This window comes from Pieris brassicae, chromosome 4 (genome assembly GCF_905147105.1).
Source record: "Pieris brassicae chromosome 4, ilPieBrab1.1, whole genome shotgun sequence".
NCBI lineage: Eukaryota > Metazoa > Arthropoda > Insecta > Lepidoptera > Pieridae > Pieris > Pieris brassicae.
The window spans coordinates 2071591-2098921 of NC_059668.1; the positions used below are offsets into that span (position 1 = coordinate 2071591).

Consider the following 27331-nt stretch of genomic DNA (forward strand, 5'->3'; position numbering starts at 1 on the left):
TATTCCATCTTTAGCTATATGTTTTGTTTTATATAATGTTGGTTAGATCTCGGAATACGAAATAAATAATCTAATTAAAAATAACTTTATTTATATCTTTCTTTTTAGTGTACTTTATTATTAAGTGCTAAACAGTGAATGAAAAAAAAATATATTGAACACAAGAACAGAGTGTCTTTCCTTTAATAGAGACTATAAGTAGTGATATTGGACACTTACTTATGATAACAATCCTTTTTAGTAAATTAGGTTAGACTTAAATTACTTATTGGTCTTAAGTTAGGCTAGATCGTAATGTTCCATGACGTCGTAGTAAAAAATTATATCTTTCCAAGCTTACGCTAGACAATAAAATATATATTTATATTTGTAACTCTTTGTTAATATAACTATTTGACCATCCTCTTAGTTTAGACTTGACGCTTAATTAAGTTTCAATGCGAGTGCTCATTATTAAATTTAATTATTACATCATCCAAAGTGTAAATGCTGGCTCGACATTTCTTATTAGCATGAGTGGAACAAACCCATCGTGTTTTTAAATTACAATTACTTTTCTCACGAAATCTGTAGTCACCTATGCAAAGTAGACGTCTCCCTTGTTGTGAAACGCCAAAGAATACTGAAAACAATTAAACAGTTATTAAACATATTCAAAATTTTGCAGCAACTAGTACTAATTAGAATCACTGCATCTTTATACACAACATTTCTAATTACTTAATAGAATTTAATAAAATTTATAATTTGCATTAACGTGTAATGGCGGACTGACTTTCATCAGTGACGCAGAACTTTTGTTTTGTCTCGAATTAGTAAAATCCTTAATAAATTTAATTGTGTTTTATATTTAAGATTTTATACATTTACTTAGTTTATATATAATATATGACAACGAATATAAAACCCTATAAGTATACTTATCCTTTTTATTACTGACATTATTCTAAATTTATAAAATATGCCGGTACCCGAATATTGTGGATCGATTCTGAACCTTACAATGTTTTTTATAGTTATTCTGCTATTCAGGATGGATACAAATATAATAAAACCATGAAAATCCAACAATAGTGAAACTTATAATCAGATCGGGTAAAGGCAGGCTGGGCTGGCCAAGCTGGGTTCAATCGAAAACCATTTTTATACAATGAATATTTTATTACTATATTAATTTTCTAATAACATATATGCTATTATTATTAAGCTATATTTAGTGTTAATGACCGCCCTTATCTTAGGAACGAATTGTTAGTATTGTTCATTCCCTATATGTTGAATAGTCCACGACATTTTCAAAAATATGTTTTCTTAACATTGTGTTGTTAAACTCAAGTTAATTGTGTATTTATAATACTAACCTAATAATATGTTATATATAATTTATGTTAGTATTAGCAAAAGGCGCCAAATGAGCAGTAGTTGTTATTAGGTCTCTCGCCATACATTTTATCTGCCCGGTATAATTTTGACATATAAGCGTTGTAATAATATTAAGGCAGTGGCAATACACCACCAAGTGGGTGTAGACTTTAGATGGCATTATATTTTCTTCAATAGATAAGTAGGTGATCAACTTTCTGTGTCTAACATACGGCTATTCCTGGGTCTTAAAATATACCGATTACATAATATACATGTGACAAATGCGCACATTTCAGAATTTATTAATACACAGCCGGGATTCAAACGCACGACGATAAGAGTCACATGCTAAACCCAGCACTGCTTAGATTATCTGCTAGTAATTAATGTATATTATGCCTGTGTGTTAATATAAAACAGTTTGTACAGAGAAACGGTTGATTGGGACACGCAGGGCAAAACGTTACGATTTTTCGTATTTTCTTCCGGGCTTCATATCTTCCCATGATTTTCGCGTAGTGTCTGTAGCAATTGTGACAGCTCCTCCTGTTATCTCTCACCCTTCCCCCGATCTCCTCAAGATAATGACCGCTTATCTTTCTTCCGAAAAATACGCAGGCTCTGTAAACTGAAAAAAACAGGATTATTTTATATCGTTTATTGCTAGAAAAATACATAGAATCAAATCTAACATAATAGCATCCTATCAAATAAATGTGTGTCCTGTCACCGTGGTAACCTAGACATAAGCGTGAATATACATTAATCGTAAAGCGTGAATATACCATGCTTGTCGTTTTAGACAAGCTTTTATAACTAGTATATATACGTAATACAAATACATGACAAAATATCTAATTTGTAATAAGAATTTAGCTAAAGAATTCTTAGTACTAAATTTGATACTTTGACAAAGTATTAAACGCTAATCATCTGATAATTTGTATTTGTAGTGGTATATACTGGGCACTATAAAATAATAAAATAAACATATCATAGAACGTATATTAGCGTTTTGTCTTATGGTAAATAATACCTTAATAATAATATTTGACATGCCAAGGGGTTGTCCATTAATCACGTGAGGTTCGAAAGGGGAGGGCAAAAATCACGAAATATCACAAGGGTATAGTAAATTATCACGTGTACTTATTTTTTGGTCAAACGCGTGATTTCTAAACCGAAAAGCGGCTTGTAGTGTAACCTAGATTCGCCGTTGCCAGGCAACGAACGAAGTACAATATATGTTTTTCGCATGATTACACCATTCTTTTAATATTATTTTTATGCCAGTCTAAAACAACCTGCATCCTTTCTGTCTAGACATTTTTATCATGGTCCTTAATTTTCTAGAATAGGATTAGATTATACTTTATACTGGTACTTAACAATAATATTATAAAACATGTAAGATTCTTTGTAGGTACTAAAAGTATGTCTTAATAAATAGGTGTTTTTTGTGGGGTTTGGGGGGTAGTCTTAAAAGTGATACGTGGTGATCACTGTGAGGGAGGGAGTGAGGGAGGGGTTTTTAAAAATTAAAAAACATCACGTGATTAATGGAATTCCCAAAAAACAAAGACAAATGATAAATGCAAGTTGCGTTTATAATAAAAAGAAGAACTAGAAAAATTTACACAAAAATAATAACATTTAGAACTAGCTAACAAAGTCATGGTACGTAATACTTAAAGGTAACATTACAAATTTAATAAAGAAAGTATTTAAAGTATCTATTCTTGCATATGCAAATGAAGATTGATTGAAACTACTCAACATTTTAAATTATCGTTGACTGCCGTGACTTGAATATAAATGAAAACCAGACTCTTCAAAAAGTTGCCCTCGTTACGGTATCATAGCACGCATTCGAAATCACAGAAATTTGATCCAAATGAATATGGGGCAAATATGCAACCGTACTATATAACATTACTCAATACTTGTATATCCTTCTAAGTGAACGATGACAGACCAGGCCATTAACATTTAATACATCATCCACGTACGTTAAGACAGTTATTTTTTCCAGAATTTTCCTACCAAACGGTGGTCAACTAGACTAGTTGCATGTAGGTTAATGTGAATGTGCGTTAGACACCTTTACTATTTGTCCTTCAATACTGTACACGGTAGCACGACATGATCTCCTTGTACAGCACCATCTTACTTTGCTCTTGCTTTCATCTCGTTTGTAAAACTTGTAACCACCAATGAATAACTGCTCTTTCCCTTTGGATCCTAATATTAATATCGCTGAAACATATGTAAGTTAAAATCGACATTTGAAATACGCTCTGCTATAAATATCAGTCATCTATTGACATTTTGTCCTCGTGTAACTTTTCAAGTACATTAGCAAGACCAAATATACGGCGTGGCTTATTGTATGGATTATGTGGTAACTGTGAGTAGAGGAGGTTGTGGTTAAAAAAAAATATGTGTTATATGTAATATAATTCCCTTGCGAAAATCGCGATAATCGAAATTTTCGATAATTCATAAAGTTACTGACGCTTAGGTAACAATACGTAATCCGTTTGTTACACCACACCGTGTATGTAATTGAAGATACTACCGTCTTGATTTTAAAGAAGTAAACACGATGTCTCTCGATGACCAGGACTACTGTAAAGACTCGAAACGTCACATTACATAAATAACGAAAAAATTATCGATTAAAAATATGACTAAACAATATTTGCTTTCGATAACAATTTATTGGTTATAAAGTTAAATTAAACATTAACATTTTTTAAACCTAGTTCAAATGATTTATATCATCGACAATATTATATTTTTGAAAAAATTCCATTAACAACAGAAAATCTAGGTGGTTGATGGTTGTGATATAAATTTGCTCGTTTCACTATAGAGCTTTCATTGTCCAATATAAAATTAGCTTTACAATGTTTCGTGCATCTCCAATTTGTCGTTGTCTTTGATTTAACTGCGCAATAAAACGTGTAGCTATCGATGATCGCCAACTTATAACCAGACAATTTTTGTACCCATTGTACTGAAAAAGTATAAATAATAATACAAAATTTAATAATGAAAATTGCTTAAAATTTATTGCGTATTATTCTGGTTATAAAATAAGAAAAAAAAACTGAAAAAATTAAACTCAGTCGTAGTTTTATTCGAATAACAAGTTTATGTGAAGTGAAAATATAGAAAATTTATATTTTTAATACACATATCAGTCTTTTTATTATACAGTTCAGAATACTGAACTAAATAGCTGAGACTCAGTTGGTCACAATCTATATTATTACAAATAATAGCTAAGTGCTTACACATTATTTAAGTTCGAACAGATCTTTGTTTAAAGTATTGGAGTCTGTCCATATTATAAAGTATTATATAAACGTTCTACAGCCTAAGCATCTCACTTAGAAACAATTATATTATTATGTATAATTGCCTTTAATCTTTGAATTGTATTGACATATTGAGTAGATAATAAATACACAATTATGATTCCATCCAACGGCGATAACCTATATTACTATTTCTATGCACTGATCTATTTGCTCGTATTAACTGTCCATTACGTACAACGTACTCAGTCCTATCATGAACATGATGTACGTCATTTTTAACAACCAAATTTTTCTCATTAGTTGTAATTCGACCTTTGCAGTAGGTACTTGTTGTACATCGCCAAATGTTGGGTCTTTCTTCGCGGTACGAGTAGCCATTGCATATGCCAACCATCCCACCACGAGAATTACGAAATACGACAACTGTAAGACGATTCTTCATTAATTAATAATAAATAATGTTTCGAAATACAAAAAGGTTCTATAGAAAAATTTTTAAATTTTATTATACCTTTTGTACGGGAGACATTATAAAAAAAATATGAAACTACTACTAGGAGTCCAGCTTTGTTAGCTGTGATTTGTAGCTTAATAAGCAATACTTATATTAATGAAATAACTTAGTGATTTATTGCAATAAAAATTTAACGCAAAAAAACTAGACTGTTGTAAATGTTAAGCCCAAAATATTAGACCAAAAAATGATGACGTAATTATTAAAACATCAATAAACGACTTGTTAGGAATTATTCACAGCAAAAAAACTCGTATAAAAACACAAGCCTTTAATATGTTACCATTTAAAATAATTTGTAAACATATGTAACATTAATTACTTTTCTCGATATTATTTAAGAGGTTTTCGGGTTTATTATTTTGTTTTCATACTCGTCTTACTAGTAATGGCAACTATTGATCAGGTTCCACATCCTATTATTTAAAAATGACCACAGGTTAAGGGAGATATCCACAGTAGCAATAAGATTCCATACAGTCTGTGAATTAACCATTTTGAAGAAGATTCTCTTGCGTCGCAGAGTCGTTAAAATTTTCTAGCATAGAGCCCTTCATAACAAGAGGACACAGAAGGGTTTTTTAGGATTAGTCCTCTGTCAAGAGCTTCGAGATTTTCTTTTACGAAGGTAACTTTTACAGTTCTATAGTCTATGATCTTAATGAGTCGAAGTCTAAAAGGAAACTTGTCGTTTATTTGCCCCGAAGGTATTCATACACAATTTACTCCCTAAGATGTATTCGGCGCTTTAGACGGTCATTCAACCGTCGCAAGCCTTCATTTGTCAAATAAATTTTTTAGTTGTTTGATTGTCAACACTCCAAATTCAATAAGTATCCTAAAGGGTGGTTAAGTTTTATAAAGTATCCCATTTACTAAGACATAGGTCCCTCTGGGATGTTTGTGGACAGCTGTGACTCGTTTTAAGCGGTCGTGCTCATCTGTAGTGAGACGACCACGGCAGTAGGCATTTGTTCTGCAGCGCCATTTATTGGGGTATTTTCTGTTTCGCCGGTAAGTGTACCCACGGTATAAAGCTATCTCGTTACCGTTTTCCGATAGGCATACGACAACTGAAACAATCATTATAGTTATTAAATTATCATTAAAATGAAAATGATTCACAAAGATTGTGATTGTCATGGTGTCTTGCTAAACCCAAGTTTTATCACCTCGACTTTCGTCGTTTCATAACTTAGTGGTTGCCTGGAAGAGATCGCTCGTAAGCGATAAGGCCGCCAGTTGCCCTCCTTTTGATTTAATTATGTTCAATTTTTTTATATTGTAGTGTAACGAAGTGTTAATAAATATAAAAAAAATAAGTGTCCCTAAGACACTTTTTGTAAACGCTTTGTGAAACCAGCTGTCCAGTAAAGAAAAGAGCGTATCTTAAACGGCCAGCAACGCACTTGCGAGTCCTATAGCATTGAGAGTTAATGGGCGACGGCATCACTCAACAACAGGTGAGCCTCCTGCCTGGTTGCTTCCTGTTCTATAAAAAAAACGCTATACGTACGAAGCTGTGTCCTTTCCAAAATATAAAATAATTCTCATTAAATCCGGGTTAAATAAGAGACTATGAATGCACATTTTTTTATATTTATAAAAAGTTTTATAAACTTATTCAAACACTCGATCAAAAACTAAAACATACCTAATTTCCAAACAAAATATTAAAATCTTTTTACTATTAATCTTTGTAAAGGCCTTTTGTAAATAAACTAAATATCACGCGTTCACAAATAGAAAAATAACATTCATTGCACATCCCTTGTGCCACAATTCTATAGATACGCCGTTCAAAGATCGCCATAAACGGCCGCCAAGATATACGTATACCGTACGTACACCGTATACATATACGTATATATATGTCGCGGTAAAGTAGTTAAATTTTGTGTTGATAATGTTTACAATAACGCAAAATACGTAATTCCCAAGCTCTCAGTTCTTCATGATGGCACCGAAATAACAATAACAAATGAAATAATCATGGCGGAGTCTTGTTTTACTTTCTTGTTAATCAACACGCTGGCTTTCGATCAGACAGTTAGTTAAACGTTTTCGACGCTGCTTTATTTAAATCAAAATGCTAGCGACTTGATTGAATATCGATGTTTAACTAACTATCTAGAGATTCAATTAACTCTCTGATTTAACTACTTTACTGCGACGTATATATTTTTCATATAAAACTATTTTGCAACAGTCATAACAACGACTCGAATATACACATTTGTGTATATTTGTTATAATATAACGTGAATGCGCCAATGTCATGTCACGTCTATTACGAAATAATTTCACCAGAACTAAGATTAATATATACCACGGCCTCATACGGTCGGTTTATGGAGACATAGGAATTGCTCTGTGACTGCTGCTATACAGCAATCAAAATAACTTACTAAACTATACACGTAACTATAAAGTACCAATAAATTTTGTAGGTAAAACTGTGTCATTTTTTTATCACATTTCACCCTTGCCTTATAAGAAACAAATACAAAAAACCCTGCCACATATACGTACAATTGTAAAGTTAAATAGTTCACTAGTTTGTTGTCAATTTACACTTTGTGACACAATCCGTCCTTAACAAAATATTGTGGTGGATAGTGGTTATGAAGGAAAAGTCCACCTTTTTTAACATTTAAAGAATAATCTGTTGTAAAATGCGCTTTGCAGGGAAGACCTCTGGTACAACGCCATTGTATTGATATATTCCGTTTGTTTGGATAAAATGTGAAGCCATCAACAATTGCCAAGTCCTTTCCTTGTCTATTTTTCACCAACATTACTGAAATCAATAATATAATGAAGTATATTTACATCACGACATTGCATAGGATGTCTTTTTGTACCAATAAAAACTCAAAAATGTTTAATAAGTAACCTATAAACGTTGGATGTCTGTGTACGACAAGGTTTTGTAATACACAAACATAAAATTTCACGTTTCAACACATTTTACATCAATCTTTTACGAATAAGCAACATTTTCGATTTAAAGAACGAAACAGAACGGGTCTATAGAATTTACGATTTATATTAAAACTAAACAGTTAAATAGACGTTATTACATTCATTGTTGTTCAAATTCGATTTTTTCGAAAGTTCAAACAAATTTTCAAATACACATATACAAACATTTTTAGCGAGATTTTTGTAAGGATGCAATAAAATTTCTGAATTATATTAATTTTGACCTAAGCGATAATATATTCCAGTTTTGATAAAGTATTTTTAAGGTGTATGATTATGGCGAAGGCAGCTTTCAAATTTTTTTTGTGTATGCCTCGATGTAGCAAAATGCGCTTTGCACTTCAGACCTCTAGTGCAGTACCAAGATATTTTAGGCTTATTTTCTTTTCGGAGGAAACTAGTCAGGAGCCTCATGTTCGGACACACTACTAAAAAGGCTTACATACGCCTTGACAAATATGTCAAACTTTAAAAAGAATTTTACAGCTTCTGTTACTAGATTTACGTTTAGTTGACATTCTAGATTAGTCGTTGAGCAACTAAGAATATGATAACGTAAAGATAACGTAAGTCAACAACAGTCTACACGTGCAAGCAAATTGTATACAGAAGTTCGTGTGCATGATGCCGATAGTCGAGTTTATTACGGGCTAGGATTATAAAGCTACAAAAAAGCGTACACAGCTGCGCAGTTTTTATTAATTTTAGCAACTTAAAAAGTACTTTATTACTCAATTGTTGTCGTTATTGAGACTGGGTGTAATGCTATGTAGAGTGTATCATTGTATCGAAGAAAAACCAACCAAAGCCAATTGATTTCTTAAGGGAGTTCGTTGTTAAATCGAGGCATGTTACATGGAGTTTACACTATATATGAAAATATTTTTCACACCTTTATTTACAGCGTACAGCATTGCAATATCGAATCGAGAGCCAACCATTGTAAATTGTCGTATAGTTGGATCTAATAATTGTGACTACATGCTTTGACGATATTTTTTTATCAATAATACAATAATAATAATAATAATTTTCTGGGGTTAACCACTACCAAAAGCATTAACTGCTTACTCCTGAACTGAGTTTTTATTCATAGAATAGTAAACGCCAGAGGGCTTGCGAGTGCGTTGCCGGCCTTTTAGAGTTCAACGTCAGTGCCTATAACCGATGATATATTCCATTTTGGATTACATAAGGTGTAGGTGAATGGCTGTGTTCTATGAAAGATTTGAAAGTATATGTTCTGGCCTTGTTTGTGGTAAATTTGCTTTTACATATCCGCGGTCGACTGCAAATCCACGCTGTTGTGCTCTTCGTGCGGTCATCTGCGACGAAGCTATAGCCATTCAAAATTGCAATTGGCTTTTTATTGTAATTCAAGTAATATTGAACTGTAACAAAAAAATACATTACTTTAGTGTGTGTGTGTGTGTGTGACACCGCCTGTACTCAGGGGCTTCTCTATTTCACATGTGATCTAGAAAAGGCTTGTCTGCAGAATGATATGAAATACGAACATTTGATGCCAATTCACATGACCAATGTACTCATAAAAATTTGCGTCCTAGAAGTAAATTAAAAAATCAATAAACGGCTCAAATATAAGTCATTCGTCAAACTTTGATTTGGAGGAGACACTCTTGGGCCATGGGGTACAAGTGCACATGCGCTAATTAAAGATTTAAGTTGGCGCCTGGTAGGTGACCCGAGAGCCGGTGGTTTCCTCGCTCAACGAATAAGTATTGCAACGACGAAATGCTGCCAGTATTAACGGACACAGGCCACAGGACTAAATTTGTTATAATTTTATATAATAAATAAGAATATTGTGTGTTGGAAATAAATATTTTAAGTTGCAACAAAAATTAAAACTCATCTTGACAGTACGAAAAATAAACAAAATTCACACATTTTCCTAATTTGAATTTGGAATTATCTTCTTTAAACTTTTAATGATACCAAAACCAGCCAGATACAAATAGCCAAAGAGATTTTATTACAAGTACATACATACTAAAATGCGAAAATACTTTTTCCCCAACCTAATATTATACTTAAAGGTATCGGCCAGTTTAACTGAATATTATTAATAATCGATAAGAGGCAACATCTACAGTATTATTTAATTTTTTTTGTTGTCTGTCCATAGTTTGTTTAAATCTCAAATAAACCATAGACTTGATAGTGGATGTTACATTGTTCAATCATACATTTATATTAAAGGAATGAACAGTGTAAGAACAATTTTTGTTCAGTATTTATTTATATGAAGTTAAACCTTGTTCATAGATGAAGTCCTAGGTTTGAACTGTGAGATTACTCTCAATGCAACACTTGAGAGTACAGTGAACGGAAAATTAGAACAAAAATGTTTTAAGAGTAAAGAAATGTTGTATGAACATTTAGCGGATTGTATTAAATTAATTGTTTTCTATTCTATCCATAGACAATTTACGAAAATTATTTATTTATTCACAATTCTGAATTTACATAAATACATATACAAACAGTTATAAAAATTAATTAGGAGTTTACATCTCACCTGAGTCTATGGAATATTCCATTCCTTATTATATATTCGGGTGGTGGGTGAGTATGCTCCAGCTTGCCCCTCAGAAAATGACTTTTGTCTTTCGTGGTATTAAAACGCGCTTTACAATTCTTTCCCCTTGTGCTGGTATTGCACAATACACACACACTATATCGTATTCGACTTATTTCGCTCGTTAGACAAAAATGTATAACCATTTAAGGTTGCTTGCGAGAATTCACAGTATAGACGACTAAAACAATGGCTATAAATAAACACTCAATCCAAAATAATTATTGACTCAATAAATATAATATAATCAATATATTATACATAATAATATAAAATTAATTTGTCATCTAATAAAGAACCTTTATCTAACGACGCAATTCGATGTAGTTCCTTCAATAACTTTATTCATGTCCTAAACTCTAATGCATGATTAAAAATACGTAAAAAGACCTTACAAATTTTAATATTCTATTAGTAAACTACATTATATACTGCAAATCAACAAAAAACGCAAATTTAAAACTGAACCAAATAGGAGCAGTGTTGGCCTAGTGGCTTCAGCGTCCTTGGGTAGAATGCCTGACGAACCTCTCGGGTCGGAACGGGTCTCGCTACCCCTCTGAATACCAGAGGGATTTGAGTGTAGACCCAGCCCCCCAGTCCCCGCGTCAAGCTCGACATCCTTGGCACGGGCCTGCGCAAGCGCATTTTCACCTCATACAAAAAAAAAAGTGGCTTCAGCGTGCGACTCTCATCTCTGAGGGATTCGGCTGTGCACCAATGGACTTTTCTATGTGCGCATTTAACATTCGCTCGAACGGTGAAGGAAAACATCAAACAACAAACAAAGTGGTTTGCCTTACACCCAACACGACGGCGTGTGTCAGGCACAGAAGTTCGATCTGACCTACTTGTCTATAAGACAAATTATCATGAAACAGAAATCTGAGACCCAGACCTAAAAAGGTTGCAGAGCCACAGATTTTTGTTTTATGTTAAATAAGAACACCGTTAGAAAATAAACCAATACTGTCATTAATTTTAGAAGTACGAGCCCATTAACAGGAACAAATAAAAAACTTTAGTATGAATATTAATGTTAAATAATTTTTCACACTTTAACTTTTATTTGTCTAATCATTACGCTTATGAAACAAATATAAGGTTGAAATAAAAAAACACTTCGTGTAAAATAATTTAATTATGTTTTATGTATTTAAGTTTAGATTAGATCGAATAATTTATTACATAAATAAAAAAGGCATATATATATAAATTAATGAATCCGAAGAAGGTTTGGTCGAGATTGCAAAAATTACAAAATATCGACCCACAGCTGCTCAAAGCGTTTGTATAAATAAGAAAAAATATTGTTTTATCAATGTCCAAAATAATCACGACTAAATGCAATATTACACCCTCTAACTAATCACATATTTCAGAAGCAAATGCAAATGGGTGAACCAGCTTTTTAGAAGTATTTTCCTGTCTCGTCTGGCCTGTTGTCAAATGTGACAGTAAGATTAATAACATAAGGGGTACCGCGGTTTCCGGCCAGCGGGCCTCGACCCACTACTCCGAAAACATCATGATGATATTTTCGGAGTAGTTGTCACCCGGGACTTTCGGGAGACGCCAAGCTCACCAGACCTAGTTAAGCATATAAAGTTCCTTTTTGGAAAATGCAGACTTAACACTCGCTTGATGCCTAACTTTTCAGCCACCTGATCGCGTGCCTAATATGCTATTAGAAGTCCTAGATAAAGAGAATATAATACAAATAAATAGAATTTTTTTTATCAACACACATTTTGAGAGATAACTCCTGTAACTTTTCCCATACCCCAGCCTATAAATGACATAGATTTAATATTATAACTGTTTTATTGATTGTCTTGAAATTTCTCTTTAAATAAACTTAACATAAAACTGCAATGTCATAGTTATTATAATTAAGGTACAATGTATGTAAATGATAAATAAATATTTGTTTTATACATATATTAAATAAAGGACTAGTCAGGCAAGTCGATAATACACTCCGTTATTGATTATAAATTGTGATGGAGGATGTGTGTGTGTAAAGTTGCTTTTTCGAATAATTGTCTTGTCTTTTGTAGTTGTGAAGCGGGCTTTGCATGTTTTACTTCGTGTGCAATGCCATGGTATGGAGTTACTGTGACGTTCGTCTGGATAAAAACAATAACCATCCACTACTGCTATATTCTTTTGGTTTTGATTTACAGCATATGTCACTGAAACATAAAACGAAATTAAACTTGCCGTACATTTGCAAACGTTTACATAATCACATAATACAATAGGTGTGGTAAGACGAATAATGAATTTATTTTGACATGACACTAAATATTTTGCTATAGATTGCCTTAGAAGATCTATTTTCGATTCTCTCTCGCAAGTCTCTCGCTTATGGCTGAGCGTTGTGGTCAGGAAGGAAACAGTTGGAGCGGGCTAACTGTTACCACCGATTTTGTTCAACGCCTATCCTATTACAGGGTATAGTTTTGAGGACGGCGACTCTTTCACTTGATCGATCTATCTCGTTGATGAACAGCCACGAGAACTTTTGACTTCTGCATTACAAACAACAATTCTCCATGTTATTATTAGACAGGCATTTGCAGAGTTGGTCTAAGGTCGATGTATTAGCGCTCTTCGCAGTCCACTGTATTCTTAACATTAGCTTCCAGCACCATATCACAAAGGCATCAATCATTTGCCTTTCTCGAGCCAACATCATCCACATTTCCTCTCTATACTGGAAAAGCTCACCAGTACCAGCTCCTACCGCTTGAACGTATACAACGAAGAGCTATTCGAATAGCTCTCCCAGCGGCTTAATCCCTTGGCGTTGTGTAGAAATGTGGGGTCTCACTGTATCTTCTACCGCATTTACCACGGAGAGTATTCAGAGTAGTTGTTCAGATCTGCAGCTGAGTTTCATTATCAGTAGAACCAGCTGCCCACTGAAGTATTTTCGAACCAATTCAACTTCCTTACTTCTAGAAAAGAGCGTACCATTTCTTAAAAGGCCTGCATAACTTGCCAGCCTCCTCCTCCAGGCCATGTGTCCATCCATTCCAATATAGAAATTCCGGATAACGCAAAGCTACGAGGTTCCGTAATTCAGAAGATGTAGATCCTTCCACCGTTACTACCATTGTATAAAGTAATTGTACAGAGGCTTATTATATATATACTTTATGTATACAGCTTTGGTAAAGAAAGATACTAAATTTAAGGTACAGAGTATATATTAATAATATTTATTTTGTGCATTTAATGATATTACATAAGCCTAAAGTCGATAGTACACTCCGTTATTAATTACATATTTTGAAGGTGGATGTGTATGAATAAAGTTGCTTTTTCGAATTATTGTCTTGTCCTTTGTAGTTGTAAAGCGTGCTTTGCACTTTTTACTTCGTGAACAGTACCATGGTATGGAGGTTATGTAACGATCGTCTGGATAAAAACCATAACCATTCACTACTGCTATATTCTTTCGGTTTTGATTTACAACAAATGTCACTGAAACATAAAACGAAGTTACAACTGCAGAACATTCAAAATCACATGAAATAGGTAGGCGATTTATGAATTTATTTGTCTTATTTATCCAGAAATAATCAGAGGAAAAGTTGTGATTAATACATACAGCTGAGTTTTATCATCGGACGTTAAGGCAGAATACAAAATTCCACCCGTATTGCTCGACGGCCATCTTTCAACACTGTGTGGAACCAGCATTTCCATACTGTCGGCAACGCAGTTTCGAGCCATCTAGTAATATGAGTATCTATGGGTGGCTATATCACTTAGTATCAGGTGTACCTTCTACCCATTTGTCCCCTAACTTGCGCTCTAAACCGAAAAGTAACTTAGTCACACCCGTTATAATTTGTCAATGGGTATTCATTAGGACACAAAGGACAATAATAAATATAGCATAACTATAAAGACTCACCGACTTTTATTATATACATCTATTTTAATTTCTTGTAATGTTTTCTTTTGTAAGTTATTGTTTTAATAATTGTTATTTCCTTGTAAACTAAAACTTGCCGAAGAGCTTTTTGACAGTTCATCTCGCCCACTCTTCGTATCAAATTACCATTATGTATGTATAGATTTTATTTCAATAAACCTTTAGAATTAGCATTAGAAGATTAGGTTATGTAAAATATTATCTATATATATATATATATATATATATATATATATATATTCATGGGTAAAGAAAGATACTTAAATTTAGGTTAAAGTTTATATAAACAATATTTATTTAATATAGTTATCAAATATTAAAAGACTAAATTCGATAGTACACTCCCTTATTAATAATATATTTAGGAGGCGGGTGTGTGTGATTAAAGTAGCTCATTCGAAATATTTTCCTGTCTTTTGTTGTTATGAAACGAGCTCTGCACCTATTTGCTCGTGTACAATACCATTGTATGGAGGTTTTCTAACGTTCGTTTGCGTAAAAGCAAAAGGCGTCCACAATGGCTACATGCCTTTGGTTTTTATTTACAACAAATGCGACTGAAACAAATTAGATTACCTTTACGATTTGACATTTATTAAACGTCAAATTTTTAAGTAGATGACCCGATGAACTTCCAATCACCTACATATTGTGTTAAGCCTATTTTTTTAAACAAACCAAATAGTTTGCACTTCAAACTACAGCTATGAAACACAAATTTCTTAAGGCATATGAAAACCAAGTGCCAATTTTTTATTTCTAAAAAGATATTATTGATTGCAGTGATTGATTCACAGCAAATTTTTATTGGAAAATTCAATTTTCGCCTCTGTATTTTAATTTCCTTAATATTTATTATATCCCACTGAATAAACCTTCCCTGAACTTCTAAAAATATTTCAGGATCATAATTAGCCAAATCGTTCCATCCATTTTCGAGTTTCAGACAAACGAACACCAATTTATTTCCATATTATAGATTTACGTTTTTCATTTACAAGAAAGCTATTCCACCAAGCTATCCAAACGTAAGTTAAATAAAAATAATTATTACTATTAATTTATTTTAGATTACAAATATTCATTATGGTATGTGGAATAAATCAAGCAAACCGATAAAAACATATAGGTAATTGGAAATTGTTAAAAAAAAATGGGTTGTAATCAACTTTATTACCATTTAAATTAATTGTACAACTTAATAACAATAGCATAGCCTCTATGTATCTACGATTGTACTGTTTAGTGCAAAGAAGTGGGAAGGCAGGTGTGGCCACATATGATCCACGCTTTAACACATTCACACACAACCTTTCTCGCTACAGCACTGTACTGTACTTAATAAAAATAATAAGCAAAATAAAGTTATGACGTTTTCGTTAAGGACCTTTAACAAAGGTCATATCAAGTTAAATACACACATTAAGAAATTATACAAATTATTTTCAGTTCAGTATGTTTGTGAAAATAGCGTTCAACATAAGATAACTAGACATATCTAATAAGTCTAATAATCTAATAATCTTAATATTTAATCAATTATTGTAATCCCTAAGGCCTAAGGACTCTGCAACTTATAAGATCATTGCAATATGCGTATTACAAAGCATTTGTATGTCATTATAAAGAAATTAAAGTCTATGGTATACACCATTTTTGATAACATATTTGGTAGGTGGATGATAATGCTCCAACGAAACTTTGATGATTACACTATTATCCTTTGACGTTGTAAACCTGGCTTTACACTTACTCCCTCTTGTGCAGGACCAATTTGTCGTGCTCATGTTACGTGCATTCTGGTAGAAGACATATCCATTTAATATCGCTATGGGCCTGTTGTTATTATTCACAGCAAACATAACTAAAACATAGAAACGATATTATTACTTGTAGTCCATAGTCTGTTCGGAAAGAGATTCGACGTGAAATTGGCGCTTTGTATAGGAGGAACAAAAAGTCGAATATTTTTAAATATAATATATTTAATTAAACAAAGTATGAACCATTGTTTTCTATGCACTTTTGCCATCTCATAGGTAGTTCATTGATCCCTTTACTAAAAATCCAGTTGGACGGAAATCAATAAAATCTGTGAAGGCGATTTGGACTGCCCCATCAGAGTTAAATTTTTTCCCTTGCAAGAAGTTGTCAAAATTTCGAAAAAAGTGGTAATCTATTGGAGCAAGCTCCGGGGAGTACGGAGGATGTCTTAGACATTCCAATTGAAGCTCTTCTAATTTGGTAGCCGTCTGTTGTGCAGTGTGTGGTCTAGCGTTTTCGTGAAGTAGCAGTGGCGTGGAGCGATTGACCAGCCTAGGTTGTTTAGCCGCTAGCTTTTCCATCATGGTTTGCAATTGCTGACAATAGACATCAGCCGTAATAGTCTGGCCAGATTTGAGAAAACTGCAATGAACAATACCGGCACTAGTCCACCAAACGCTTACAAGTAACTTTTTTGGGGTTAATTTTCGCTTGGGGCAGGATTTGGCTGGCTGGCCATGGCTCCAACCATTGCGCTGCATTTTTCATCACAGGTAATGATTCGGTTTAAAATACCTTCATTATTGTGCAGGTTCAGTAATGTAACGCAGACGCGCGTTTGCGGGTTTGCTTCAGTCAATTCGTGAGATACCCACCTTTCAAGCTTTTTAATCTTCCCAATTTGCTTCAAGTGAATTAAAACAGTTTTATCACTAGCACCGCAGCCGGCAGCTAACTCGGACGTGGTTTGCAATGGATCCGCTTCCACAATAGCCTTCAATACTTCATTATCAACTTGGGTCTCAGGCCGTCCACGGAGCTTGTTCTGCAGGTCGAAATTTCCAGAACAAAAACGTTGGAACCAAAAACAAACTGTGTTTTCTTTTGCAACATGATAACAGTACTTCAATAACACGGATCAACATGAAATTTGACTTTGGTTGCAAAGCATTAAATTTCGGTAGTTTAGGTCGTAATAAGACGGAAAAAAAATATATGGCATGAAAAACTTTGCTTTTGTGCTTAGAAGACTGATTGAACGAAATTTTTAAAAATCTCGGATTTTAATTTTTGATTGAAAATAAAACTATTGAAATAAAAATGTTTATTATTTTTATTAAGTTTTACTATCGAATTAGCTTACAGAAAAGTGGAAAATAACTTAAAAGTGCACACTTTTACTTTTTCTTTTATGTTCATAGCTACTTTCCCTCAATAAACCCCAAATATAATCATCATGTTATCATTGTATTGGCCTTGATAGCGTTGTTCATTGTTTATTATAACTATCACAAAAGCAAACTTTATACCGAAAAAAGATATTTTCTTTTCGTTTTTGTGCATAACTATCTGGAAAATAATAGTATAAACTTTAGGACAAAGAACGAAATTTTTTTTTTGTAGAGTCGTGATAATTTGAAAAATCGATATTTTAAAACTTAACACATAATTTATTTCAAACACGTAACTGCTAAAGACAAAACAGCTTAATTACACTGGGAATAAAGTGTTATTATTTTCGAATATTAAAATAACAACCGCCTTTAATGATATACTTGCTAGGTATATGCTCGTGTTTAAAGGAATATTTCTCCATCTCACCAGCCTCACCCAAAGTGAATCGAGACCGACAATTACGTTTAGTACATCTCCAGGACTTTTGATTGTCGTTCGTATAAAACGTGTATCCATTCACAACAGCTGCAACCTTACCCGTACATCTTTTGTAATAGCAAACTGAAAAAAATATACACTTTATTATTGGTCTTACCGTTTTAACAAAAACACTCGTCGTTAACATCCTAAGAGAGACAGAAGAGTACTTTAGAAGCTACAACAACTGAACACAGAGGTTCATCGTATAGTCGGTCAAATATAAATGACATTTGACATCTGTCAGTTAAAACTTCAGAGCACCCCACAGATTAAAACATTCAATAAAGTAAATGAACTTCAAACACTTGCTCGTAGTTATTCTCAAAAAGAACTTATATATACATTTTTTTTTAATTTAACAAAAACATACCTGTTGAACTATAAGGACGATTACGAGTATTGTCACATTCAACACAGCTGTCAGCACTCAAAGATATTATTAAAATAATAATATGCATTGTGTGAAAAATGGTCGACTAAAGTATCTTTCTATCACCAGTCAGTTGTACACTGTGTAGGAAGGTAAATTGGTAACAGTAAATCGTAATATAACTTTCATTTACCATTATATTATATATTTATACTAAATATGTTGCCAGTAAATATGTAATCCGAATGGACAAAAGTTTAAAAAATTGTGCAAAAAAACATATGACCAACGTTACAAGATGATGATGCATCAAATTTGATCTAATATTAGCCCTACTGCTACGGGTTGCATAATTATTTAAAGAGATTTAGGAATACCTAAAAATAAGAACAAAATATTTTATTTCACGCAATTATAATAACAAATTTCAAACAACAATACTCATTGTACAATGAAGCCATTGTTATAAATAAATCACGTTAGGTTGTTATATTCGTAATTAAAGTATGGAGTTTATATAAATAGTATTAATTTTATATGACAGTTAAATGTTATTAAATAAGCCTAAAGTCGATAATACACTCCGTTATTAATTATAAATTGTGATGGTGGATGTGTGTGTGTAAAGTTGCTTTTTCGAATTATTGTCTTGTCCTTTGTAGTTGTGAAGCGGGCTTTGCACTTTTTACTTCGTGAGCAGTACCATGGTATGGAGCTATTGTGGCGTTCGTCTGGATAAAAACAATAGCCATCCACTACTGCTATATTCTTTTGGTTTTGATTTACAACATATGTCACTGAAACAAAAAAACACCATACGTTTTAAATCACATTATAAAATAGGCAGGCGTATTATGAATTTATTTATCCTCACAAATTTATTATAATTTATATCCAGAAATAATCAGAGGCGTTCGTATTAATACCGGCAGCTGAGTTTGATAATAGGACGTCGAGTCAGAATACTAAATTCCATCCGTTGTTCCACAAGCTGTTAAGACGGTTTTTACCACTTTTTTAATAATCCTCTTACCATCTTCATTCAAAGTGAAACGAAAACGCCAATTACGTTTTGTACACCTCTGGGACTTTTGATTGTCGTTCGTATAAAACATGTATACGTTCACAACAGCTGCATACTATGTTTAGAAAAGTTAATCGTAAAATCACCTTCATACATATATATATATATATGTGTATATATATGTATATATATATTGCCAGTAAATATGTAACCGGAATTGACAAAATTTAACCAATTGTGAAGTGTTAACTTCAAAAAAAATTATAATAAATGCTAGCCGTTACAAGATGATTATGTGTCTTGTGTGTAAACACATAATAATCAAGAATGCGATCTTATAGTATCCCTACTGTTACGGGTTGCAAAATTATTTAAAAGACATTTAGAAATACCTCAAGATAAAAACAAAATATTTTATTACACCGAATCACAAATTTCAAACAACAACACAAAGACATTATTATTAATAAAACACTTTAGATTCTTATAGAGTTGATTATATACAATGTATTATATACGAACAGCGATGAAAACTCAGAGTAACTGATCGTGGTTCGTATCACAGAAGGTACGTGGCCTTCACCAACCAGATGGACCGATCAGATGAAAGACTCATTGTCCTCAAAACTGTTCGTATACACTAATGAGAGAGGCTCTCGACTGACACGGGCCGGAACAGATAGCACGCTCCATGTTGCTGACCAAGACATGAGCTACCGACTGAAGAGAGTATATACAATTTAAAGACACAGAGTAGGAAAACACATAACATTAAGTCAAATATTTGCGTTTTAAACAATGCAAGATTATTTACGATACGAATCTACACACTGAATCTATAGAATGCATACATTTATATTACACTAGCTGCCCCCGCGCACTTCGTTTCTCCTTAATGTGGTTTTAGTTAGCCTTAATACCGTGACACGAAAGAAAAATTTCACTGTATTATCGTCACTATAATTTGAATTTGATTTACACTTCGGTCTAAGAAGCACGTGGTTGGCTATGCTAACACCAAGAATTAAAAAAGTAGAAATAATTGAATTTCACGGTATTTCGTTTACTAGAAAATAAATTTAATGTATATAATAATAAATAAATATAATGTTGAATTGTAGCTTATATGACTCGTTTGTCGGTTTACCATAGCAGTGCCATCTATTGATTACTTACTCAATCCAGTTGAAAAGTATCGACATCTGTTAGAATCTTTTGGAGTTAACAGATAATTGTTACTGTCAATTAATTATAGACAAATAATTTGCAATAAAATAAAATTGCGACTATAACTAAAAATCTAAGCTATCCTATCTCTTAAGTTGGACAAGACTGCTCACGGAGTGCCAATTTAATTTAAAATCGGTTAAGTAGTTTAGGAGTCCATCGCGGACAAACATCGTGACAGATTTATATATATTAAGATACAAACACAACTAATTTAATTAAGTCAAAAGCTAAAGTTTTATATAAATCCCATTTCTTATAACATGCGACGGCGCTTCGTGTGAGTGATTGAAGTTTCCGGTTATCATAACATTACTGTTCGCGCTAAGTATGAATCTGGACTTGCAGTGTCCCCATCGGGTGCACCTCCATGTATGTGTTCTAGAACTTTGCACTCCACAATAAAAAGAATAGCCATTATATATCGCCAAACGCTTCCCAGACATATTGTTAACGAAGATCACTGTTAAATGAAAAATAATATTTAAGAATACATCTATAACAAATGACATATAGGGTTTGATAAATTACACGTGTACAGAACTAAGATTATTATTTCCGTAAATAAAACCCTTGATGTGTAGAAAAATACTATATAATTTATAAATAAAAATATATTTTAACATAGAAATATTGACGTCAAGCAAGATGTGAACGTAATTACCAAATTATATTGTTCGATCAGTTTTACGACAAAACATAACTCCTTCGAAGTCTCGATCCTGTATTATAAGTTTATATAAGATTAAAAAGAATAATCTACAACTTTCAACTACATTGTCTCTCTATTGTACTGACTTCACGCCGGAACGAGCGGGTAGTTTTTCTGTCGAGTCAGCTGTTGTAACTGTCCCAGATAAGTATCAAATTCCCTCATAATGGTAACTCATGAATGATTGTGTTCATTTTTGAGCCATAAGATCTCGTCCTCAAATGTGTAAACAACAGCATTACACTGACTGTTGTGTCTCACGCAGCGCCATCTAGTTTTCAATCTTCTGGTGTAGTGGAGACCAAAGAGGAACTTTCCAATTTGCATACATTTATGTCCATTCTCCTTAATTCTGATTGTATATGCAACTGAAATGGTATAGTAAAGTTGTAATATATTTTGTTTGTTTTAAAAAAGCACAGTTACGTTAAAATTCAAATAACCCAATAATTTCCTGGTTTTGGCAGTCTTTTGCTAGCACTTGCAGATTCAAATATCAACATGTCCTACTCGGTAATGATATCTGTATCCCTATAAGGGCAACGGAGTAAACCCACGGGGTCGATATAAAAATACATTAGGTTAATGTATTATTTATTAGTTAATTAATACGAAATTATTAATATCATCATAAAATTCAATTAAATTGCCTTAAAATAAAAACGTTATTATAAATGAGACAATTTTAGTTCTATGTCTGCTTGAAGGTCAACTATACGAAATCCATTCCTAACACCTGGAAATAATTTTATCTACTGAACGCAGATATTCCCTGAGACAATCATTTAAAAATAAATACCTTAAAACTACCATTGGGTTTAAAAGGCCGGCAACGCACTCGCGAGCCTTCTGGCATTGAGAGTGTCCATGGGCGGCGGCATGACTTAACATCAGGTGAGCCACCTGCCCTGTTTTATAAAAAAACCCAGTAATATATTTTTCTATAGAATCATCGCTCACTAGATAAGAAAATAGTTTTTATGACACAAAAAATATCAATTATTATAAGCTTTATTCTACCATTTCCGTGTTCATCAAATAGTCATCTTTTTTTAAATATATATCAGGACAAGAGGCTCACCTGATTTAAGTAATACCGCCGCCCATATTTATAAAAGGCAATTCCGTCGCCAGCCTTTTAAGAATTGGTACGCTCTTTTCTTAAAGGACTCTAACTTGAATTGGTTCGGCAATACTTTAGTGGGCAGCTGGTTTCACATAGTGGTAGTGCGCGGCAAAATCTGCTCTAAAAACGATTAATGAAACGTGGCACGTCAATGTGATAGACTGGATGAAATTTCGTATTTTTCCTTGATGCCCGATGATACATACTTACTGAGGAATACACGTAAAACACAACGAACACATATACATCTTATAAGTATGCACATATATACAGAGACATAACAAAACAAAAATACAAACATGTTTTAGAAAATGGAGATTACTTCATAAGAACATAATATCTACCATCAGAAAGTTTATGAAGGATCGGTATCGCGTGATTATGTTCACCAACAACTTTGGTTACTATATTTTCAGATGTGGTAAGAATCGTGACTTTACAGCCCGTATGGTATTTTGCACAATACCACCGGAGCATTCTGTTCCTTGCACCTTGCTGCCTGTTATAAGTGAACTTGTTGAAGAGAAGCATCACACCTCGACTAGTGTTAATTATCTTTCCTAAAAAATGTTAATGTTAATTATCTTATTAAAAGGAATGTTTTGTTTCCAAATTTAAATCTGTTTGTGTGCAGTTACAAATACAATCACAGACTAGGGGCGAGTGTCTTAAAATCTTGTATATTAAAAGGCCGGCAACGCACTCGCGAGCCCTCTGGCATTGAGAGTGTCCATGGACGGCGCTATCATTTAACATCAGATGAGGAGGCCCATTTGCTGTTTGTTCAATAAAAATTATTATTATGTAATCAAATAGTTAGAATAGATCTTTCTCACTCGTTTTATCGAAGTTTTACCAGAATTCGACTAGAAGTTGTATAGAATAATAAGAACATTTTTTATATATTAATTTATAAAATTGATTTTTAATCATTTCTAACATACATTGACAAAAAACTAAAATAAATAACATGATTAGCTATTAATAGGTACTTTTGGAATACAACAAAACCAATACAAATTTAAGTTAAATAAGCGAGGGAAGTATCCGAAAATAGGAATAGAACTGATTCACTTATCATTGAAAATATTATTGCATTCGAAAATCAGATCTAAACACAAAAAACAACATATACTGGCATTTATAAATAAGGTCCATAACAGATTATATTCTTACAAACCATCATGACATGGTCTGTATGATTACCATACTGTACCATTTATTTTTGTCATATATATATATATATATATATATATATATATATATATAACTGCATTGGTGTTCATTTATCTAGCTAAAACTCGAGAATGGCCGATTTGACTAGTTATCTTGAAATACGGTGGAAACACAAATATTATGTAAAGAAAAATACTAAATACGACAGTTTCATGTTCCAATAAAACCTATTCCTAGTTGGGAAATATCGTATGTCATTTGTCTTTTTAGAATTAAAAATCTGTCACTTGGTTGTCCCATATTTATATAGAAATTTGTGATTCATAGCTATAGTATGAGGTCCGATCTCTTTGGTCTGCTTAAAAACTTTGTTTTTAGTTTTGACACAATTCGGTGATACTAAGTTCACCATGTCATCTATTTCTAAATAAATTCACAAATAGAAAATTAAAGTAATTAATTTAACGTATAGTTTACTGGAAGCAATTCAGAGATAGCCTCAAACTTCCGAAATTCCAAATCTATCTTTGAATTTCGCAAGCCAAGTAGAACTAGCTCGAAACGTTTTATTATTATTAAAAGCTCTATTTAAATAAAGAGCTTTTGAACGAATCGCATTATTTTTTAAAACGACTCCATGCTCTTTTTTCTGTTGATACCAATTGAAAAGAGCATTCTCAAGGGATGTATTGCGACCACTCGTCAAATTCTTCCGTGTTTTTGACTTGTGTTTCACTTGAGTGGCGAAGTCATGAATCAGCGCTCTCTTCCTTTTTATATCGTAGATTGTGGTCCGTCCCAATTTATATTCCTTTGCCAAAGCAGATTGTTTCTCACCTTTATCCAGCCTCTTCAATATTTCAACTTTCACATCTAAGCTTGGTGTACTGTGCTTTCTGACTGGCGCTGTTGACACTTCAGCAAATACAATTTCATTTATTAGCCCTGAAAGTAAATAATAGCTATAAAACCAATGTTCATGGACATGTAGTATGACATCTCAACATCTCCTTGTATCAGAATTTGAGTCTCAGTGAATCTCCTATTTAATTAACTCAAAATAGATTGTATTTTTTTTCAATAAAAGTGTTTATTCAAACAAATACATCGATACAACATTAATAGTGTAAATAGAAATGATTGCAAATTTAATAATAATCTTACATATACAGTGCTCACAAACATTAATAAAAATAATGAAATTTAGATAAATTTCCAAAAATCTCAACCGTATAAAATACGAAAGGCTCCATTCTGGTAACATTATATTCTTAATTGATTTAATCCATTACAAAAATATGTTCCTAACTTTAAGTGGAATGCTACAAAAATATGTTTTTCCTATTTTTATATTAAAACGAAACAACACACATTATCCGTTATATGCCATTCTCTATTAAAGCGGGTCCTGGGTTTAGTTGCATAAATAAATGAGAGATAAAATATCGCATGAGTAAGTCCCACAATGGGTCCAACGGACGTAATACGTATAACATCTAATCTTATAACTTAACTTTTATGATATTTAAAAATATCTAAACATCTTAAACAATCGGACATAATATTCTTTAGTAAATTTAACATACATTTTTAATACTTAGTATCATTTTTGGTGATTATAGTCCTAAACGCATAGAAAAGTAGGCCGTATATAACATTAATAACGTTAAATATATATTATGTATAAAAAAGATTACTGAAAATTAAGATATATGTATACTTTTACAAAAGTAAATAAATAATTTATTTCATATAACACTCTCTTACCATCTAATACATTTTTTGGACCGCATAAATAACTTGTACGTAATGGGCAAAGCATTTAATTGTGAGAGTGAAGACCAGTTGTGGACACCACAACTCCATCTATGGTCACGGCAGAGGCCTTACACTTCAGCTTATGTTTCTTAGCGCAGGTCCATCTGATTCTATTGCCCATAAGCGATCGGGAATGTCTGAAAAATTTGTGTCCTCCAATATAGATGTTAGTAGAATCCCTGCAGAAACGGGCTCTTAGAATCGCGCGCATGAGATCTGGAAACACTTATCTTTGAGTAAAGATTATATGTATAGTCTACTAGGATAGCATAATGCTATAGGTAATTGCAAGGCGATAAAAGATAGAGAGTACCTACCTATTGTGAAATACTAGGATATCAAGGATGGATAGGTTTGCCACCCTAAATATTCTAATTATCAATCTACATAAGGACTGATTGGCTAATTTAATATAAAAACAAATACAAGCATAAATAATTTAATGTTCCGATACAATTTGTTTCTAGCTTGAAAACATTTGTCTTTTTAGAAATAAAAAAGGTATCCCTTGGTTAGGAAACATTTAATAACGTATATATAAACTTGTACTTGGTCTGAAAACATTTTACAGAAATATATGTAGGTGATACGAAGTTCACCGTCATCTCAAATAAAAATATATCATAATACTTATTTTTCTCTATTTCATTAGCTTAAACTAAGTAATTTATAAATATAATAATAATATTTTTACGTACATTTGCTTATGTTTTTTAAATTAAACTAATATGTACTGTTGTACAATGTATCGCTTGCGTCTCAAATGAAAACTTCATAAATATACCTTATTAACATTTATATTAAAACTGGAGTGATCATGGTAATATAACAGAGATCACGGTTACTACTAAAATAATAATAAAAAAACACTACAAGACATACACACAATTTAAAAGTAATCGTAAAACATAATCCTTACAACAATTACAAAGATATTCAAATTATTAACAATGGTTAATACATAAATTTAAATTGGACAAGACCATGTCGCCTCAGTCGTTAATAACGCTAACGCGTAGCACAGACGTCCTAACTTCGATTTCAATAATTATTTCGGTGTGTAAGGCATACAGGCGTCTCACCAAAGGACACGGGGAAATCGAACACCTTCCATGTTCAATTATTCAACGACGTATATTAGTATTGTCTTTTGTTAACAAAGCTTTTACACGTGTTTGTGGTGACGGTGACGCGAAACGTCGGAAAATTGTTTAATTCAAAATTATGTAAAATAATTATAAGTTTATAATAATACATAGCTTCAATCCGGTTAAAAAGTGCTTTCTTACGACGTATTTTATTTAAAGCAAACCATTCAAATAATACATAGCGTATAACATTGATGAAACAAAAATTATTTAACTAAAGTATTTATTTCCCACTTTTTCTAAATGAGTTTTAAGAAAAGAATACTGAAGCAGTTTTTAGAAAACAAATATAAAAAAAACATAACGAATCTATATATTGGAAATATAACTTTCTGTGGAGACTGTTTATA

General features: G+C 32.6%; 1 protein-coding gene across 22 annotated transcripts in view; it reads right to left on the reverse strand.

Annotated features, from left to right (window-relative positions):
* LOC123708877 (modifier of mdg4-like) overlaps window positions 1–27331 on the reverse strand; it is a 303503-nt gene that overhangs the window by 193583 nt on the left and 82589 nt on the right. Inside the window, exon 5 of one of the 22 annotated variants that reach the window (XM_045659843.1) lies at window positions 5464–6278. The exons of 16 other annotated variants lie outside the window; for them this stretch is intronic. In XM_045659843.1, coding sequence (XP_045515799.1) covers window positions 6055–6278 — 224 coding nt within the window. In that variant the 3' untranslated portion in view covers window positions 5464–6054. Of the gene's footprint in view, window positions 1–5463; window positions 6279–15895; window positions 16606–19299; window positions 19548–21216; window positions 21465–21872; window positions 22082–25822; window positions 26050–27331 lie in introns of those variants that run through there. 5 more of the 22 variants (XM_045659838.1, XM_045659836.1, XM_045659837.1 and 2 more) reach the window with 5 other exon arrangements.